This window comes from Paroedura picta, chromosome 2 (genome assembly GCF_049243985.1).
Source record: "Paroedura picta isolate Pp20150507F chromosome 2, Ppicta_v3.0, whole genome shotgun sequence".
In the NCBI taxonomy this organism is placed as follows: Eukaryota; Metazoa; Chordata; class Lepidosauria; order Squamata; family Gekkonidae; genus Paroedura; species Paroedura picta.
Genome location: NC_135370.1, coordinates 70,555,150 through 70,577,019, shown reverse-complemented (window position 1 = coordinate 70,577,019; position 21,870 = coordinate 70,555,150). Strand labels below are relative to the sequence as shown.

Below are 21,870 nucleotides of genomic sequence, written 5' to 3'. Positions count from 1 at the left end.
TAGTATCCATTAATGTATGTAGTCCCCTTTTAAAGAAAATTAAATGAATGATCCTGGAACGTCAGATCCATGAATCAAGGCAAGCTGGACGTGGTTAAACAAGAAATGAGAAGACTGAACATCGACATTTTAGGAATCAGTGAACTAAAATGGACAGGAATGGGTGAATTTAATTCAGATGACCATCAGGTATACTACTGTGGACAAGAATCTCGCAGAAGAAATGGAGTAGCCTTCATAATCAATAAGAGAGTAGGAAAAGCAGTCTTGGGATACAATCCCCAAAATGACAGAATGATCTCAGTTCGAATCCAAGGCAAACCATTCAACATCACAGTGATCCAGGTCTATGCCCCAACCACTGCTGCTGAAGAGGATGAAGTTGATCAGTTCTATGAAGCCCTACAACACCTTCTAGAAGCAACGCCAAAAAATGATGTGCTTATCATCATGGGGGATTGGAATGCTAAAGTAGGAAACCAAAAGATAACTGGGATAACAGGCAAGTTTGGCCTTGGAGTACAAAATGAAGCAGGGCACAGGCTGGTAGAATTTTGTCAAGAGAATACAATGGTCATAGCAAACACTCTTTTCCAACAACCCAAGAGACGACTCTACAAATGGACATCACCAGACGGTCAACACAGAAATCAGATTGACTATGAGCTCTGCAGCCAAAGATGGAAAAGTTCTATCCAGTCAATAAAAACAAGACCAGGAGCTGATTGTGGTTCAGATCATGAGCTTCTTGTTGCAAAATTTAGGCTTAAATTGAAGAAAGTAGGGAAAAGCACTAGGCCACTCAGGTATGAACTAAATCATATCCCCAACGAATACACAGTAGAGGTGACAAATAGATTTAAGGAATTAGATCTGATAGACAGAGTGCCTGAAGAACTATGGATGGAGGTTCGCGACATTGTACAAGAGGTAGCAACTAAAACCATCCCAAAGAAAAAGAAATGCAAGAAATCAAAATGGCTGTCTGAGGAAGCTTTACAAATAGCTAAGGAGAGAAGGGAAGTGAAAGGCAAGGGAGAAAGAGAAAGATACACCCAACTGAATGCAGAATTCCAGAGAAAAGCTAGAAGAGATAAGAATGCCTTCTTAAATGAACAGTGCAAACAAATAGAAGAAAACAATAGAATGGGGAGGACCAGAGATCTTTTCAAGAAAATTGGAGATATGAAGAGAACGTTTCATGCAAAGTTGGGTATGATAAGGGACCAAAATGGTAGGGACCTCACAGAAGCAGAAGAGATTAAACAAAGGTGGCAAAATTATACAGAACAACTATACAAGAGCGAGCTTAACATCCCTGATGACCACAGTGGGGTAGTTACTGACCTGGAGCCAGACATCCTGGAATGTGAAGTCAAATGGGCCTTAGGAAGTCTGAGCAACAATAAAGCTAGTGGTGGTGACAGCATTCCAGTTGAACTATTCAAAATCTTAAAGGACGATGCAGTAAAAGTGCTACACTCAATATGCCAGCAAATTTGGAAAACTCAGCAATGGCCACAGGATTGGAAAAGGTCAGTTTACATTCCAATCCCAAAGAAGGGCAATGCCAAAGAATGTTCAAACTACCGCACCATTGCACTCATTTCTCATGCTAGCAAAGTTATGCTCAAAATCCTACAAGCTAGGCTCCAGCAATATGTGGACCGAGAACTTCCAGAAGTACAGGCAGGATTTCGAAGAGGTAGAGGAACTAGAGATCAAATTGCCAACATACGCTGGATCATGGAAAAAGCTATGGAGTTCCAGAAGAACATCTACTTCTGCTTCATTGACTATGCTAAAGCCTTTGATTGTGTGGAGCACAACAAATTGTGGCAAGTTCTTAAAGAGATGGGAATACCAGAGCATCTTATTTGTCTCTTGAGAAATTTATATGCAGGTCAAGAAGCAACAGTGAGAACTGAACATGGAATCACGGATTGGTTCAAAATTGAGAAAGGAGTTCGGCAAGGCTGTATACTGTCGCCTTGCCTATTTAACTTGTATGCGGAGCACATCATGAGAAAGGCGGGATTAGAGGAGTCACAAATTGGGATCAAGATTGCAGGGAGAAATATCAACAACCTCAGATATGCAGATGATACCACTCTAATGGCAGAAAGTGAAGAGGAACTAAAGAGCCTGTTGATGCGGGTGAAGGAGGAGAGTGCAAAAGTTGGCTTGAAACTCAACATCAAGAAAACAAAGATCATGGCATCCGGCCCTCTCAATTCCTGGCAAATAGATGGGGAAGAAATGGAGATAGTGACAGATTTTATTTTCCTCGGCTCCAAGATCACTGCAGATGGGGACTGCAGCAAAGAAATTAAAAGACGCTTGCTCCTAGGGAGGAAAGCTATGGCAAATCTAGACAGCATCCTAAAAAGCAGAGACATCACCCTACCAACAAAAGTGCGTTTAGTCAAGGCTATGGTATTCCCAGTTGCAATGTATGGCTGCGAAAGTTGGACCATAAGGAAGGCCGAGCGTCAAAGAATTGAGGCTTTTGAACTCTGGTGCTGGAGAAGACTCTTGCGAGTCCCTTGGACTGCAAGGCGAACAAACCGGTCAGTCCTAGAGGAGATCAGCCCTGACTGCTCTTTAGAAGGCCAGATCCTGAAGATGAAACTCAAATACTTTGGCCACCTCATGAGAAGGAAGGACTCCCTGGAGAAGAGCCTAATGCTGGGAGTGATCGAGGGCAAAAGAAGAAGGGGACGACAGAGAATGAGGTGGATGGATGGAGTCACTGAAGCAGTAGGTGCAAACTTAAAAGGACTCCGGGGAATGGTAGAGGACAGGAAGGCCTGGAGGATCATTGTCCATGGGGTCGCGATGGGTCGGACACGACTTCGCACATAACAACAACAACAAATACTCTGTGGCAGTGAATTACTTGTCCAGCTTCCTGGTGGGAGTCAGAACAAGATCTTCTTGAATTGCAACTGATTTCCAGACTGCAGAGATCAGAGATCTCCAGAGAAAATGGCAGCTTCAGAGGGTAGACTGCACAGACTTATATCCTTGCTGAACCTCCCCCCCCCCCAAAAAAAACTCCTCCATCCTCAAGTTCTGCTTCTAAATCTCCAGAAATATCCCAAGCCAATGCTGGTAACTCTACCTGGTATGATCAGTGAGGTCACTGTATTTGCATACATTGCCTACGTTGCTTCCAACCAACTGCTGGAATGCAAGCCCTCCCCTGCCTCCCCCACAAGTTGCAGGTAAGGGCATAGGACCCTCTTCCCCATAGCTAGTAAATGGCAGAGGGGCTGCCTTATTGCCTTGTGCCCTCAATGGCCACTGTCACTGTCTTTCAGCCTTACCTGTCCAGCTGAATAATGTACTTCACAAGTATGAAGAAAAGTAAGACAATTGGCAAACAACTCCCACCACCCCCAATTATACACCATAAGCCACAATAGTCCTGATTCCGCTAGCATCTGAAGAACTGGCAACCACTCTGTACCCTGCAGGTATCACTCAACAGCCCCTGAGGTGGAGGCAATACTTAAATGGTTTCATTTAACCAAAAGTACTAGTTGACATCGTCTCTCTCTCTCTCCAGTCAAATGTTTGGCCTTGCCAGTTGTTATCCAGAACCTCTCTGACATAAGGGAAGTTAAACTCACAGCAACAAAAAGTCGATTAAACTCAGAGCTTCTCCCTGCCCAAACTTAGTCTATAAGCTGTTCGTTGTGATCTAATAACCTTCCTAAAAGTGCAAATGCTGCAACGGTTTAACTTCAAATATAATCAAATGATAGAAAGGAGACCTAGAATTGCTCATTGTCTCATCCCTTGAACCTGTCCCAGCCTGTCTGTGCCTCCTGTACTGACAGAGGTCAAAGCACTGAGCCATTCAGAACTCTGTTCACAATGATTTGCAGCATTCAGAAAAGCTCTGCTTTGCATTCTTGATATTTTAACCTTCTTCTCTGTATTGGAAACAAAAAAAATTCTCTTCCTCCTCCATAGAAGGTGCTTCTTGCTTTTGTTCTACTTGCTTGTGGGCAAGACTGGCCCCAGATCAAATGGCGCCCCAGGCCAGGGACATCTTTGTTCCCTCCATTTGTTCAGCTAGCAAAGACATTTATTGGATGGCCCCATTTTGATTCAGGATTTGTACAGGGGATTTCTCCCAATCATAGAAGGCAATGGATTTGCATAGTGGGATCTGTTAAACTGTTGCTTTGTCATGCTGCATATGATTAAATGATGAAATAAAATTTAGTTTCCTCTTGGAAGCTTTAGGAAAAACTGAAGTGTCTCAACATCAAGGAATTGAACTTTGCATCACCTTTGGGGAGACCAGTATTAAGGATCATTTCAATAGAACGTTAACTGAAGTCTTTGTCACCTTGAATAAATCTTTGTTGGTCTCAAAGGTGCTGTTGGACTCAATTTTTGTTGTGCTACTTCAGGTCAACACGGCTACCCACCTAGGGGTCTTTCAGTTTATACTGCCTGTTTAAATGGTTGAACAGATCACTGGCAGTGGGTAACCTGTGACTGACTGGGACCCCTCCCCAAGGTTGGTGAGATACCCCCCCCCAAAAAAAAAATTGGGATGGTGAATGTCTTAGATTGGCATGAATTGTCTGTAAGGCTTTGCCATGATGGATTTAGATCCATTTTTATTTACATCCCACCTTTCTGCCCAATGCAGACCTCAAGTCACTTACCTCATTCTCTCTCCTTCCTTTTATGCTCACAACCTTGTGAGGTAGGTGAGACTGAGTGTGTGTGACTGGACCAAGGCCATCCGTCAAGCTTCCATGGTATAGTGGAGATTTCAATCTGGTTTCCCAGATCCTTACCACTATACCACACTGGTTATTTTTAGGGTCTGTCCACGAACTTTAGTGGCTCGGTTCATAAACACTAGAATCAAATAACTCAAAATCTTGATTCACTGCGTCCAAGGAAACAGCAGTACTCTTAAATAAGTGACTGGCAGTAGAGATGACTTGCTTTTTCTCTTTGTTGTTCAACGGCCTGTTTAGCAGCAAAACTGCCATTTATCAGGGAGGGTGCTAGAGGAGGAAATGCTGGCCCATTGTTTTCCTCTGGGGATGTTGTTAGCAGGGATAAAATGGAGGATGGGAGACTGTCATAAGCTATTATGGGTTCTCCTTGGGAGAAAAGTGGCATATGGATATCTAAATAAAACCACTAGAAGACACGTGCCTCTACCATCTAACATCTCGCTTGGCCTTGGCTGCATGGTGGTGATCAAGAATGAAATTAATCTCAACAACAATATACATTTCCGTGTTCAAAAATTCAATTTCTGGAATGAAATGTGCATTTTTCTGCTTCCTTTCTTCCCATAAAGATGCCTGTACCCAAACACTCCTGTAGTGGCTTTCAAAGATCTTTCCCAGTCTCGGAATCTTTTGACTAGAGAATAGGAAACCCAATGGAACAGTCCAGCCATGCAATGGTTTCTCAGGAACAAGCAGATCATATGGCTGAATCTTCAGATTAGTTTCTTATTCAGTACTTGCATTGCTTTTTATTTGGCACAATTTATATTTCCAATGCAAGCAATTATTTGCACTGTAGTCACTGTTTACAAACCTGACAAGTTGCCTGCAGTCCCTTGAAAGCCTACTGCCTGTAGCACCCACTGAGCAGAGAAGAAAATTGCATCCAACATTTTCTTGCAGTGATGTGGCAAAACCCACCAAATGCAATGGATCACCAGCCCTCTAGGTGGATGCAGATGCCCCATAGGGAGGTTACGGATAATTATACACTGATTTAAGTCACTCCACAGGGCATTTATGAGGGGGCACACAACACAGGTCAAGTAGTCCATGCTGTGTCTGCTCACAATGAGCCAGTTCTCTGCTGGAATCTTGCAGCAGAACAAGCAGTACAAGTTAATGCCGATGTTTATTTCCCTGCCCCCTGAAGGGTATATTGTCCTTTTAGCACTCTGTTCAACTGCTACAGCATTATTTTGTTTGCTTCACTCAGCTAAATGATGACATTGAATATATTTATTTTTTATTTTGATAACTTACAGGAAAAAGATTTGCTGGAGTGAAACCGTTGGACTACCGGTGCTTTGTGATGGAGGAAGAAGGGGCTTCTCTGGGGGAGCGGAAATTCTCTGTGCTGAACAGCAGTTTTTCTGTTGTTGGGAAGGGTCCCATATCCCATCTGGACAATTTAGAGCCACCCTAAACAGCTCTATTCATAGGACTATTCAGTGGGCCTTATTTCCAGGAAAGCATTATTAGGACTGCACTGTTGTTCATCTGAAGGATATTCTGTCAGCCTTTTTGTTTTAACTAGCATATTGCTAATTTAGAGCACCTCTCAACCTTATTTCACACCAGTAAAAAGGAACCAACTATCAAAAGAGTCATTGGCTTTGTGGGTCATTGTAATCCATGGTTTCTTTGTTGCTCTCCTACGGAGTTGAAACAAGGCCTCTGAATCTGTCTAGAGCTTCATTTGCAGAGCTCATATTTGTTCAATGTATAAGGTATTTTCAGTTTACATGATTGAGCAGACGATTACTATTTTGATTTGGCTTAGGAGGGAAGGTAGGAAAAGCAGCTGTAATGTTTGCTGGGTTTCCCAACAGTGTCCATTGCATAGCAAAAATCTTTCCGAGGCGACACTTTTCTTTTTTAATCCTTCATACGGCAGGTTCAGTATGGAGGATTAAAATTCAAGTCCCTGCGGCACATGCTGAACTTCTGAGGGTCCTTGCTGTTTGGAGAGAATGGCTGAGGTAGCTATTGAGGAGTGTCTGGGGAGCACTAGGCCGAATGGGCAGCATCACCCTGACCTGGATAGCTCAGGCAAGTCCGATCTCATCAGATCTTGGAAGCTAAACGCAGCCAACCCAAGGCAGTATTTGGATGGGAGGCCTCCAAGGATCTGGGTGGTAGTTTCTTTTAGGAACACTAGGGGGTCACGGAGTCAGGAAATGGCAAACTCTTAGCTCTCCTGGGTACACTAGATGATGAATAATACTGCGGCATCACCCAACCGGCCAGTGTGCCAGCACAATGGCATACATTGTGACATTATGTCAGAGTTCCATTATGATGGCATTACAAACAGGGCCTCGCTAACATTTACACAGGACATGTTTCTTTCCAATATGCTCTAGAACAGGGGTAGTCAAACTGCGGCCCTCCAGATGTCCATGGACTACAATTCCCTTGAGCCCCTGCCAGCATTTGCTGGCAGGGGCTCATGGGAATTGTAGTCCATGGACATCTAGAGGGCTGCAGTTTGACTACCCCTGCTCTAGAAACACATGCCCACCACCTCTCATATCCCTATTTACCCAGAAGTAATTTCCACTGACTTAAGTAGGCCTTACCCCAGGAAGCACATACAAGGAGGGCACTGCACAGGTCTGCTTTGTATTAATAAAACCTGGTGCTGGGTGCCATATAAAGTTCAATATTCTTACAGAATTGGCAATGTATGATCGTTATCTCCCCTCCCCCATTCACACTTGTCAGTGAGGGCCCGTTGTGAAGACAGAAACGATGGATTTGTCAAGTCATTTTGCTAGTCTCACAACAACCCTGGGAGGTAGGTTAGGTGGAGAATCTATAACTTGTTTTCTGTGCTACAAGGCAGGACACTGGAGTGGCCCGAAGTTCATTTGAGGAGGCATAGGAAGAAGAGAGAGAGAGAGAGGAAGGGGGGCAGTGTCCGAGGAATGCTGCTCCGATGAACTCTTGGCAATCCTGCAGCTTGTACTTTTAAAGCGAAAGATGCCCCCGCCCACGCCCTCACTGAGCCTGACGGGCTTCCTCCCCCGCCGCTGCTCGTCCTAGGATTTCAGCCCTGGGGCCAGGCAGGACGCGAGTCCGCCAAGCCGCCGCACGTGGTTGGCCGAGGGGTGGAGCCGAGGTGGACGCCTGCCTCTAGGACCCAGCGGAGCCGGGGCGCTCCCCAGTCGCTCGCCCAGCAGCACCTGCCCGGCCGGCGGGCGCTCGGTCGGCCACTCAGTCGAGTGGTGCCGCCAGGATGGTGCAGCTGCAGCAGCTCGTCGCCAGCGGCTACTTGTGGCTCGGGCTGGGCTTGTGGGCGTCGTGGCCGCCGGCGGGGCTGGCGCTGCCCGAGGTGCTGTTCCGCTGCCCGCCGTGCACCGCCGAGCGCCTGGCCGCCTGCTCCCCGCCGCCGCCCGCCTCGGCGGGACCGGGCTCCGTGGGCTGCCCGGAGCTGGTGCGGGAGCCGGGCTGTGGCTGCTGCCCGGTATGCGCCCGCCTCGAGGCGGAGCCCTGCGGGGTCTACACGCCGCGCTGCGCCTCCGGGCTCCGCTGCTACCCGCGTCCCGGCGCCGAGCTGCCGCTCCAAGCGCTCGTGCAGGGGCAGGGCACCTGCGCTCGCCGGAGGGACGCCCCCGAGTACGGCGCCGCCAGCGTCGAGCACCGAGGCACCGGTGAGTGGCGGGAGCAGACCGGCGCCCGGCGAGCGGCCGGAGTTCCGGGGAAGGGAAAGGGGGTGCTGGGGAGTGCGGGTGGCGCTGCTCAGGGTTGGGGGCAGGTCTCTGGGCATGTGCAGAGGGCCGTCTCGTGAGCATGGCAGCCTTCATTTAAGCCGGGGCTTTTCCCGTCTTCTTCCACCGTGGAATCGCCTTCAGGAAAGGATTTGGACCCGGAGAGAAACAGAATGTCTTCTAAGCATGTGCAGAATGTTTCGGGGAGAAATATTGGGAAAGGTCAGCAAGGCGTTCAGGGAAGGGGCCCTAATTCCCAAGTTAGTATTGAGCACATGGGGGTCCTTATTAGGAAAAAGAGGTAATTGTGAGTGCTTTGCTACTAAAATAGGAAGTCCTTCTCAACTCTACCTCAGAGTTCCTGGATATGTGGGAGAATTCTCTGCATGTGCTCAGAGGCGTTTTCTTTATTATGTTGCTGGGGTTCAGATTTAGTTGTAGGACAGAAAGCATGCTCCTGCCCTGCCATTTGAACATGAGGGATTGAGGGGAGAAGGGAGTTGGGGAACAACCTAGATTTGTGGGATTTGTAGAACTAGGAGGGATGAGTGTTAGTGAGGGAACTAATGCATTAACTCTGAAAAAGTGGCAGGCTAAAATGGCTGATATATTTTTTTTTAAAGCAAGATTCCGGTCACACCTTAAATGCTACCAAAATTTGGGAGACACTGCTCACTTCTGCAACAGGGACTCATGAAGGCTCATACCATGCCACAAATTCTGTTAGTTCTACCAGCTGGACTCCTGCTCTTTGCTGCTGCTGCTGAGGCAGACTAACATGGCTACCCATCCTGATACTTGGGAGAAATGCTGCATGTGGGGAGTTCAGAGAAGCCATGTGCTGAAGATCTGGTCTAATCTCAAGTGAAGGTCTGAGCTTGGAATAGGCAGGGGTGGGGAAAGGATGTTTAGGAAAGGTTTGGAATCAAGCTGGCCCTGCAGTAATGGGACCGGTGATATATTGTGGCTGGGCAGGGAGGATAGGAACAAGCTATATGTGTAGGTTTAAGGTGGAAAAACACATCGTCCCATTGGTCCAAATCCATATAATACTTTGTTTTAATACCGACAAAAATAGCACAGCTGTGTGAAAACATCCAGGGGAACTTCCAAACTTCAGAGTGCTTCATCAGGCTGAGTCCTGGATCTTAATGTCTGAAAGATACCCCTTACTTAATTAAGAGTGCTTTTAAAGGGTTGTTGTTCAGTTTTTAACATCCAGTCTGACAAAGAGATCTCTGAAACTCAAAAGCTTGCATGCTGCCTAGTGTCATTTTGATTGGTCTTCATAAAAAGTATTCCAAAGATCTTGCTTCTTAGAACACAAATAGAAAAGGGTGTGTGTGAAAGATTTAGGCCCTGGGGGAACAGGATGTGGGAAGTGGATGAGGCAAGATACGTGTACAAATAAAAAGAGATGTGGAGGAGGAGCAGAAGTTGGAAGATGCTGTCATGGGGGGGGGGTGACTGAATGGCACTGGGTGAATGAGAACAATGGTCAATTGATGAAAACAATAACATAGCAAAATGGTTCTCAAACTTTTTGAAATGGGACTCCTTTCTAATCTTACTAAACTTTTCAGAACCTGCTTCCAAAAGAGCTCCATATGGGTTTCCCTTCCCTGACATAAAATATAAAAAGTTTCCATTGCTTAAGACTAAACCGGTTTTTATATTTTATGTTTCCTGCATTATTATTATTATTATTAATAATGGAGAGCATTACCAAACAGCAGGTTACATTTCAAGGCATATTTAAAACACCGTACAAAATCAAACTCAGATTTGCTACTGAACCTTCCATGGCTTCCTCTGCCAGGTCATCCTGTTCCTTCCTCCTGGCCATTGGTGAGAGCACCATGACCCAGTCTGGGTCCTCTCCCACAAGTTGAAACCACCACTGGCATGGGAGAGGCTCCTGCTGCCAGAATGGTGTCAGTTGACGGGCATGAAAGGGCACAGGCATGTTTGGGGATGGAATGGGATCAAGGAGAGTTTTGTTATCAAATATGAACATTTGGGGCTTGGGTTCTGAAAGCTGTATAGTAGTAAATAGCAAGAACTGATCCACAGATCATGTAAAAATCCTGGGTTATACCACTTAGGTTACAGGATGAGCACAGTGGGGAGCAGAGTGGGAACTCAGTCCCATATTTCTAAATTCTGCTGTCTCATTATGAGTAAAGTGTAGAATGGGTGATAAAGAGCCATTTCACACTTTTATCTGACAGTTGTGTTCTTGTGTTTGCCACATAGACTCTGGCGTTACTCCAGTGTTTCTCACAGCAATCATAGAAAGTGTGAATAGCAGATATGTATCCTTGAAAAACTCTGGCCTCTTGAGACTTCCTGCAGAATGCCCCCAAGGGTGGCTAGGGACATGTAATCGGCTGTTTACACTCCTGATGCTTACTGTAGGAAATATTGTTGTGATTCCGAGTGTATATGTAGCGGACATCATTGTTTCAAGTGACATTTTGCCTACCTACAATCAACGTTTCCTACTTAAGCTGCTAAAGGTCTGTTTCCAACACAATTATTTGTCATTGTATGAATGAGTGGGGGATCCTTGGGTTAACATCCCCTTGTACATTATAATCTAAAGGAGGTTCCCTTTTATGATGAACCATAGATTTTTTTAAGGTGTCTAAATCACAAACTGTGGTTTGACTTCCATTTTGGTAGACAGTGCCATCAGGTTATAACATGAACTCTGCAGGATTTTTGAGGTAAGAGGCCATTGCTTTCCTCTGCATAGACACCCTGGACTTCTTTGATGGTCTTCCATCAGAATAATAACCAGGACTGACCCTGCTTAGCTTCTGAGATCTGACAAGATTGGGCTATCCAGGTCAGGCCACCTCCTTCCCTGAAAATAAGACTTAAACCAGAGATACAAAATCTGGTTTGTGGGCAGAGAGCAAACCACCACTCCTAGATGTAACAACAAACAGAAGTCTTTCCTTAAATTGCTGTCCACAAGGTGGAGAAAGAAGTGCATGAGGCCAAGGATTTCCCCATTTGCCCAAGCATGCTCATCTAATGATAATCATAGATTGTTATTTTTGAACCTTGCCGCTGTATCCTCCGGGTGCTGCAGTCTAGTAAAAATTTTATCTGTATGAAAGACAACTTTTTTGCATAAGCATCTAATTACAGTGGCATTAAAATGGCCTCTGCCTGAAGCAGCAAGGAAAGGATGTATGTTGATTTACTATATGTCTCTGTGATGAGTGGGAAGGGGAAGAAACAGCCCTGAAAATGGATATAAAAGCCATTTTCACCAGACACCGACCATACATTTGATTTAACTGAGTGCTGGCTTCCTGTTTCTTTCTCCATCTTAAGTAGGTGCCTGTATCATAGATCTTGATACGATGTTTTTAAATATATATTGGTCCAAAATAGTATAACTACACATATATTCAGTCTCTCTCCCTCTCTCTCTGTCTCTCTTACACACGACAGACAGACTTAATATCTGGGTATAATTTTCAGAAAATCAGGGACATTATGGGATGTAAGATGGTCTAGGAGATGTCAGACTTTGATCAAATTATTTGTATACTATAGGCAGATTTATTTTAGAAATTCATTGCATTGAATATATTTGATTTGTGTTTTGAAATCCTTTTGTATAGCTAGTAGATGAACAAAAAATGGAAGTTTTTCCATTACCAGCAGAGAGATTAAGCAGGAATAGCATAAGGAGGCTTCGTGTCATTTTCAGCACTGATGTGAAATTGGTTTGATAGGTACTTTGGCAAGGAGGAGGCAGGTGCTGATTCGTTGTTCTGTGTGTAAATTCCATGAACTGTACTTCTTTTGCATAGTCCAGGTTAAGGAGAGGGGAAAAAATCTTGATTGGAGGTTGGAATGCAAAACTTGTATGCAATTCCTAAATTAAGGGGTTGGCAAGCTTCTTTTGTGCCTGATGGGAGTCAGGAAGGTTGCCCAAGTGAAACAAGGAATAAGACTGAGAATTCTCCTGCTGTGGGCTTTCGGCATTGTTTAATCTTCCACTGAGGTCTGTGCTGCCAATCCAAGAGGGCTGTAAGCAGAATGAAATACAAATAATCCACAGCAAGAAACGGATGCTGTTGCTGATTGCAAAAAAGGCTGTGGGTATTCTGGGGAATGTTGGAACAAAAGTATCAAGTCTGTGGAACTCAAACTGACTGGCCAAGTATAATTGTACCCTTTGGGGTCCAGTGTTAGAAAGTTTTGAATGCTCACTTCCCTCTTGAAGATAAAAGACAAGATTGCTCAGTACCGATTATATTTACTAAAGCCAAGTCTTGGAGCCAGTAGAGTGGATTTCCTACAGTTAATTCACACTCTGCCTTCTATCTATTCAACCAATCCATGCCTGCAACCCAAAGTTGTTGCCATTTGCTTGCAATGAATCCTTCCAAAACCTATAGCTCAACCTTTTCAATCTTTTGACCGTGGAGGAGCCCTTGAAATAAGTTCTCAGACTTTTGAGGAGCCCCAGAAGTGTTGTCAGCTGGCCATGCCCCTGCCATGCCCCCAGAAATAACATCACTACCCACACCCTTAGGCTCCACCCCCCCCCCATTTTTACTACTAGTATGGCGGTTCTGCATCATGTAGGCCGTAAAGAAGAGTAGGAGCTGAGAAGACAGCCCAACTCCCCCCCTCCCGCCCTCATACCATGCCACTTTGGAGCCATCACAGACGCCCTTCCAAACTCCCGTGAACCCCCCAGGGATCCGCAGACACATGGTTGGGAATCCTTACTGTAGCTAACGACTCCCATGTGTTTCATTCCAGACTTCTAAGTGATGCATGTCCACATGGAAGTTGATCCCAGATCTCAAAGACCAGTACATTTCAGAAAGGTCCAGCTTGTTATATGAGGATCGCTGCTGCCATCTGCAAACCTGTTTACGTTAAATATTGTGTGCTTATTCCTCTACTAATTGACATGGGGATGCTCCGAGAAGGGTATTCTGAAAACTTAGGCATGTGTGCCTGATTCAAAGAGGGGACTTGGAAATGGTAGACTACATTAGGCATAAACTGAGGTAATAGACCTGCACTGTGTGGGAATGAGAAGTACCATAAAAATGTTGTCATTCAGCCCTTGATTATCCAACAGTGGCTAAAGAGCAAGCTTTCCCACTGCCAGCTGACTTTATCCTCCTCCATCTGCATTGAGCTGCTGAGATCCAGCTGTGCCAGAGGGTCCCAGGCAGCTGGTCCACTTGTCCACCTGTTATGTGGCATGGCCTGGAGGGAAAGGATCCTGCTGAGTGTGGATTTCCCATGGTCTCTGCAGATCTCTGTGGGTAGGGTGTACGGCAAAGTAATAAGCTTTATTTGATTGATTGGCAATCCCAGACCTCTAGGGGTGCCAGATAACTCAGCTTTTACTGTAATTTCTCTGTCATTCAATGCCTGAATAGGTGATTAATGATAAACCTTGAGATAATTCATGTGTACACTGGATCAGGTGTCAGTTTTCTGCTCTGTCATGGACTTCAGTTTTGAGGCCTTGACACTAGCGATCCCCAACCTGAGGGCTGCGGACCACATGTGGTCCTTCGACTAATTGGAGGTGGGCCCCGAAGGATGCCTTTACTTCATCCCCCCCAGCCCCTTTACAACACACTTCGGGTGTCATTGTCTCCCATCACTCCCAGATGGGACTATCTCATTGCAGAGAAACAAGCTCAGGGTTCCCATTGATTTGTCATTGTCATGAGTTAAAATTTCCATGAAAATAAAATGTTCCTTATGTTCATTGTTGTGGCGTGTCTGTATCTTATTTTGACATTACCATAGCGATCAGAGAGCGCTAGGGCAGTGGTTGAGAGTAGAAGAGTAAACTACCCCCCCCACCAGGCCTCAGTAAAAGGCGTTGAGTGGTCCCCGGTGATAAAAAGGTTGGGGACCACTGCTTTACACCACTTAAGTCTAAAATGACAGCTTGAAAAAGACTATCTGTGATTGTCTTCACTAATATGAAGACTGATTTTTTTGTAGTAGAACTAGATAGTTACATGTGGGTTTTCTGAGGACATATGACTACCTACTGTTGCTGGGCTCCATAAGGGCACCCATCCTGGCTCAGGCCATGCCATCTAGTCCAGCATCCTATCTCGTATGATTGCCCATTGGAGAGGCTACAAGCAAGGCTATGAGGCCAGACCCAACCCTTGTTGTCATCCTCAAGTACTTGTATTCAGAACATGGAGGTGCCACTGAACTATTGCTAACAAATAGCCATTGATGGACCTAACCTCAATGTAATTGTCTAATCCCCTTTGAAGAAAGTCTTCTTAACCAACAGCCTTCACTACATCCTATATTCATGAATCCCACACACAGATTACTCACTGAATTCGACTCACAAATCTTCCATATTGACATGCACTCACTCAGTTTGGAGAGATACTTTTTGAGTTCTTTACAATATGCTCTGATCATCACCATCCTGAATAATTTGGTGTCATTTGCAGGCTTGTCCTCTTGGCTGCTTACTCCCGATTCCAGGTCAATTAAGAATGAATCAGTCCCAATACTGATCCCAGCAGGACCCCAATGCTTAGTTCCCTCCACTGCAAAAAACTGTTTATTGGATGTGAAAATATTGTTGCTTGGGTTTTCCATCTATGCTATATTTAGCTGTAATCTTGTTAATTAACTTCATGGTTCACAGCATTCATCCCTTTTACTACCTTTCTGATGTGTTTCATGCATCTGCTGTAGTTCCTATCAAAGCTTGTATGCAATCAATCAGCTAGCTTCTAAGACATCCCAGAACATTCACTTCCGAATCCAGAGTCTTTCGGTTCATTGGGGTTGCAGTTGTAGCTTTTGTAGGGTGTTTGGGGGTTGTCATGCTGTCTTTTCAAAAGTCCCTTGAAAGCCTACTGCCTGCCCTTTTCAAAAGGCTCACATGCCATGAAGCACCTTGTCAGCCAGTTAATACTATGGTTGGATTTTAGAAGAAGAGCTGTTTTTTTGCACCCAGCTTTTTGCTACCTATTTATTTTATTTATTTATTATATTTATATACTGCCCTCCCAGGAGGCTCAGGGCGGTTTACATAGAACATAAGAACAATACATGAAACAGTCTATAACCTATGAATAACTGTACAATATTAATAACTAATAGTTGTAACAATATAACAGTAACAATATCAAGTGACTTATCATTGCTGGTCATAATCACTACACCAAGCTGACTCTCAAGCTGGATTTAGCATTGACTTATTGAGGGAAGTGTCACCAAATTGACCTTATCACACCTTGGTTTCCACTTATACTAGAGGTCACTCTGGTTTTATTGGTAATTATTTAGAAATTTTAGCAATTTATCTGATCTTCCCAAAGGATAAAAGAGTAGCTACTCTGGCTATTATGAAACTACTAACATAAATAATGGAGATTACACAAGTGACTAACTGAAATAGAAGGCTTTTTAAAAAATACTCCACGTGCTTGTCTTTGTGGGTGGCATTTTGTTTGTGGACCACAGGAAAGCTTTTTGGAACATGTTTAACTTGATCTCGTTCCATCTCATCTGTTAACAGGTTTTCTGTATTGCCTTGTCTCAGAGATGCCAGCCCGCACCTCTAGATTTCAGGAGGGTGGAAATTAAGTTTGGTATTTGCTAAAGGGCATTGTTGGGACTTATGACTGAGCGAGACCACAAAGAGTTTGTCTTATCCACAGCCAGGGATTGAGTACAAATAAACACTTTTGAGGATATGGCAACAGGGAAGGCAATGAATGAACAGTACATATGGTTTATGTAAGGGCAAAACTTAAAGACCAATCCTCACCCTTCCTGGGTTAGAACAGAGTCCGAAAAACATAATGGCATGCCAGCACTGTTTGCCAGTCCTGTCATGTGATATAACTCCTGATGCTGGATCAGATCAAAGGTCCTTCTCGTCCAGCACTCAGTGAACATTCGGATGTCCCTGGGGAATTCGCAAGGAAGGCACCGTCTCCAGCAGCTGATACACAGAGAGTAACTGTCAATGAATATGGAAGGTGCATTAAGTTGTTAATAGGAACTGATAACCCAACCTCTGGGAAGTGGTCTAACCTGGTCTAAGTGATGTTTAGGATTCTGTGGTATTTATTCTATTGGTTGCAATGATACTCTTATTTGCTTTCCCTATCTCAAGCATTTAATGGGACAGATTACTTGAATGAATCCATAGATTCTTCCTCTTCTGCTTAAATGTGGCAATAGATATTACATACTTGACTAATAAAATAGTTATTTACTACATTTATATACCGCCCTCCCTGGAGGGTCATCTAATTCATCCTGACAGGTTGCATAGATGTTATTACAGGAATAAAAACATGTAACAAAGCCAAACAGAATTTTTAAAAGCAGGGCCTTTTCCAGGTATTGGAGGGAGGCAAGATGCTATGAGAATTTGTGTGATGTAATGGTTAAGAGTAGAGGGTTCTAAGTTGAAGAACCAGATTTGATTCCACATTCTTGTGCATGAAGCCTGCTGGGCGAAATTGGGCCAGTCACCCAGTATGTGACTCTCAGCACTCCCTCAGCTCCACTGACCTCACAAAGTTGCCTGTTGTAGGGAAAGGGAGAGAAGGAAATCGTAAGCTGCTTTGAAAGTCTGGAAGGCAGAGAAAAAGAGCAAGCCTTCCCATTAAGTGCTCCCCAGTGCAGCTCGCCCATTTGCCAGTGCTTCTCCTGGCCTTGATGTGGTAGAATAAGCTCCCAGAAAGAGCTGAGGGCCCTGATGGAGCTTTCTGGGTTCCACAGGGCCTGTAAGACGGAGCTCTTCCCCCAGGCATTTGGTTGAAGCCACGGTAGTAAGATTGGGTCCCTCCCTCTATAGTCTCTGCAGCCTTTGTAGTCTGGGGTCCCGTAGGCTAACCATCCCCTGCAAACATCTACCAGGGTAATGGCAAATACTAGTTAAAGGGTTGAGGGTGGGTAGGGGGGATCTTAGATTGTTGATTGCTGCTGCCATTTTGGATGTACTGCGGGTTTTATTGTGTTTTATGCTTTTAGGCCTGTTTGTATGTAAACTGTCATGTGCTGGCTGGGGCCAAGAGTGATAGTCTATAAGTACAATAATAAATAAATAAGCATGTAACCTTCCAACCCCTGCTGGTGCCATTGGTGGTATTCACCACAAACAGTGAACAGCCTTGGCACTGTCCAATGCTATTCCCTTCCCCCACCCCCAGAGTGTGAATGCTGCTTCTACCTACCACATGTAATAGCCACAGAGCCATGTAAAATAACCCAAGCAGACGTCAAGGAACAGTGCCACCCATCCTCCCTTCATTAGTGGTCCAAGATATCTGGAGGTAGGTAGTGGTGGCAGCTTTGAGGGAATCCATAGTGAGCCCTACCAGGAAGTAGAAGCTACCTCTGAAAAGTTTCTCCCTTGTATATTCCTTGTCATCCAGCCTCTGATGGTGGGGGACATTTCCCAGGACCCCTGAAGATGATCTAACTCTGGGAAAATGCCAGATGTGGACAGCCCATTTTATCTCAGGAATAATGGTTACAGATGCTGCAGTTGTGGGTGATCACTGCCCTCTGTCTCCTATCCTAAACAGCTGACTAAGGTTGAAGTTGTAGTGTCAGAGGGGGAGTTGTCCTGTGAAGATGTGTGTAGAGGAGAGCCACAACCAATGAGAGAAAATGGCCCTAAACCCCTAAAAGGAAGGGAGGAAACAGATACAAAGTGAAGGTACTACAGGTGGCTGTAGAATCTCCAAGATCTTCGGTGCTTTAGGAATATCTGAGTGGAGTGTTTTTCTTGAGGTGAGGCACCTTTTCTAAAAAGCTCATGAAGCTGAGTTTATTTACTACTTTCCAGACCTCCAGTGATATGAAGAGGAGTGAGAGACTTGTGACCAGGCCTGGAATTTAGCCTTTGGCCTGATGCTACATTAGCTTTCAGCACAGAGGGTTTTACAGCTTGTGGTACTGGAGGTTTCAGTAATTGCAGTACCCTTTTCTGTTGGATTCATGTTACACGAGCATGTTTGGGCTAGGAGACAGATTATCCTTCTGTTTGAAACGAAGGTGACTTGTAAGTCATTCCCAGTGTGCTTACTTTTTAACATTTATGATGTAATCATTGATCATTGGTGCTGAAATGTGTTTCTTTTTAATAGATTGTCAATACGACTTCATCCGTGCAGTGCATTAGAAAGTTTATGTGGGAGGACTGAAGAGCTAGGCATTTCACCGAGACCAGTGCCTCTATATCTGATAGTACAGTTGCAAAACCTTTATGGCAAAAAATATTGATACTTTGCTTGTGCTTTAAAGCTGCACAAGACTTTTGGGCCTGTTGCTTATAGTGATACTGTATCGCTTTCTGTAAATGCGTGAAATCCTTTTTTGGCATCATTTCTAGTTAACAAAATTATGACTTTTATCGTAGGAGGTTTTTTAAAAAGGAAGAATAACATTTTTCCTGTTTCTAAGACCACTGAATGAGCCTCTTGTGGCGCAGAGTGGTAAGGCAGCCGTCTGACAGCTTTGCCCATAAGGCTGGGAGTTCAATCCCAGCAGCCGGCTCAAGGTTGACTCAGCCTTCCATCCTTCCGAGGTCGGTAAAATGAGTACCCAGCTTGCTGGGGGGTAAACGGTATTGACTGGGGAAGGCACTGGCAAATCACCCCGTATTGAGTCTGCCAAGAAAACGCTAGAGGGCGTCACCCCAAGGGTCAGACATGACTCGGTGCTTGCACAGGGGATACCTTTACCTTTACCTTAAGACCACTGAATTGTTTACATAATTGTTTCTGAGTTTAACTCAAGTTACTGGTTCTTAATTTTTAAGTCTCAAACAATGAGGAGAAAATATTGTGACCCATATCAAAGTCAAGAACCTAAGAAGATCCAAATAAGGGAAATGAATTTAAGCCTTTGTAAGGTAGAACTCAATTTTAAAATTTAGTATTCATATTTATTAAAGTTAAAAACCCAAGGCTTATCGCATAGCCTCAATAAAATCAGCGCATATGTACATACCAATGCTTCCACTGACCAGAAGCGTTTCGGCATTACCACCTTTATCAGTGGTCAGGCTTGAAATAATAACAGCATACATAAAATACAAAATTTACAAAGATTGTTATATACAAAGCTAGTTCCTTATGCATAAAATGATATTATATACTTGGGACGCTATGGACCTTAGTAAATTCCGTGGGCCAGAAGGCCAGAGAAAACTAACTGAGGCCTCTAATGTTTCAAAAGCCGACCCTGGTCAAGGTAAGCACTTCCAGTGTGTCCAGTAAGTGTCATGTAGGAGACAACTTTCATCCAAAGTATGCTGCAGGTCTGAACAGTGGAGGAACTGGTATGCATGAATGAACTGATTTTATTGAGGCTATGCTATAAGTCTTGGGTTTTTAACTATTTATTATTGTATTTATATACCAGCCTCCCCAAATATTAATTTAATATTAATAAATGTTAGTACATTTTAAAATTGTGTTTTACCCAACAGAGGCTCAAATTTACTTTCCTTACTTTGCCCTTTTTAGGTTCTTGACATTAATTTCTAAGCCATGTATTTATTCGTTACTGAATTTATACCCTGCCCCTCCTGACGTGTTGGCTCGGGGCGGCTTAAAAAAAAGGCACAATAGCCCATAACAGTAAAACAGTATTACACTCCAGAACCCTCACAATCAAAAGACTCCCCCGCCCCCATGAACCTGGGCAGGCAGCAGTCTTTAGATCAAGATCTTTTTAGGTAGCTCCTCTACTAGGCTTTTGCTTGAGGCCGACAAACTCAGAACATCTACAGGTGTCCGCCCCCCCCCCCGCAAGACTGAAAAATCAAACCTACTCAGGGATTGTCATTGTTATTGCTCTGTTAAAATACTGTTCTGGTTGGCATGTTATATCATGATTGTTATCTGTTATATTGTTATATGTTCTATATAAATGTTCTACAATTTTTTATGTAATCCGCCCAGAGCCGTATGGAAGGGCAGTATAAAAATCTAAATAAAATCTTTTAAACAATTAAATTTGCCTCTGCTCCATCTTGAGCCTTATCTGCCAGTAGGGTTGCCAGCTCTGGGTTGGAAAATACCTGGAGACTTTGGGGGTGGAGCTGGAGGGGGATAGGATTTGGGGCAGGGAGGACCTTAATAGAGTATAATGTTATGGTGCCACCCTCCGAAGCAGACGTTTTCTCCAAGAGAACTGATCCATGTCATTTGGAGATGACCTGTAAAACTGGGGGATCCTTAGGTCTCATCTGGCACTGGCATCCCTATCTGCAGGGTGCTCTGAGCTTCTTGAATATGTCAGGGATAAATTTTAGGGATAATTTAAGGCAGAAGTGTTTTAACTGGGCTTTTAGCCAGTAGATCTGTTATATATTTTCTGTCTTTCGTTTTTGTTTTTTTTAATAAGCTATCATTGTTTAGACCCCTTCGCTCCTCCTTGGGAGAAACATGAGTTAAAATCACTCAAAGAATTCTGTTTGTGTGGGCAAGCTGAGGACAGGTCACTGTTTTCACTTGCTTGGCCTTTTACGTTTCATCACATGCAAAATCTCTAGATGTTGCAGGACTTCAGTGGGATTGTGTTTTTCCCACTCTCTGGCAATTTAACTGTGTCTCAGCATGAAACTTTCGTTTTCTTTAGACAAGCTTTATATATGTTTGTGTGTGTATTATTGCAGAACTGTAAACCCTCCTTGCAAATAAGTTGCTTATTTTAATCCATCAAGATATTAGCAGCAGGACTACACAGTCCTGAGTTCTCTCAGATCAGCATTGGAGCCCTGGTCAAAAAATGTACTGTGTTAGTGTTTTTGCATGTAAAAGGTGCCTGCAGCATCTAGCTTACGATGTGACATAGCTGAGCAGTTCTAATTATATCCTTGAGTTTGAAGCAGTCCCTTGCAATCACATACAAGTTGGTTCCTGCACTTTTGAATTGCTAAACCAATCTATCGTTCATCTAGTCTAGGCTTCTATAAAGCTGCTGTTACAAATGCTTTTATATTGGCTGAAGTGAGGCCAAAAGGTAGCTTCACAGCACAGTTCTTAAAGTCTTTCATACTGCTCTTCTGTCTAAACTGAACAGTAATATCTGAAGATAATTCTGCCTTCTGGCTGACGCATGGAGGTGCTTGCTTTTTAATATTCATAGGATTGATTTGTATTCTGTATGCTGTACTGCTCAGCACACCTCCTACCCAAGGAGTGCAAGTTAGGGCTGTGTGCTATCTTGCACTGTTGTAATTCAGTATTAACACAACAGAGAAAGATTTAACCACACATGCATGCTCACGTTACTTACAAATAACCTTTTATATGGAGTCGAGAAGCTGTTGATTCCCAGGCTATAAAGCTATAAAGCTGAGTGGGCAT

General features: G+C 44.1%; 1 protein-coding gene across 2 annotated transcripts in view; it reads left to right on the top strand.

Moving 5' to 3' along the window:
* The first annotated feature begins 7,921 nt into the window (after window positions 1–7,921).
* The window catches only part of IGFBP2 (insulin like growth factor binding protein 2), a 79,744-nt gene continuing 65,795 nt past the window's right edge, over window positions 7,922–21,870 (top strand). The window contains exon 1 of one of the 2 annotated variants that reach the window (XM_077320614.1): window positions 7,922–8,428. In XM_077320614.1, coding sequence (XP_077176729.1) covers window positions 8,014–8,428 — 415 coding nt within the window. In that variant the 5' untranslated portion in view covers window positions 7,922–8,013. Of the gene's footprint in view, window positions 8,429–16,493; window positions 16,516–21,870 lie in introns of those variants that run through there. The other variant, XM_077320615.1, reaches the window with a different exon arrangement.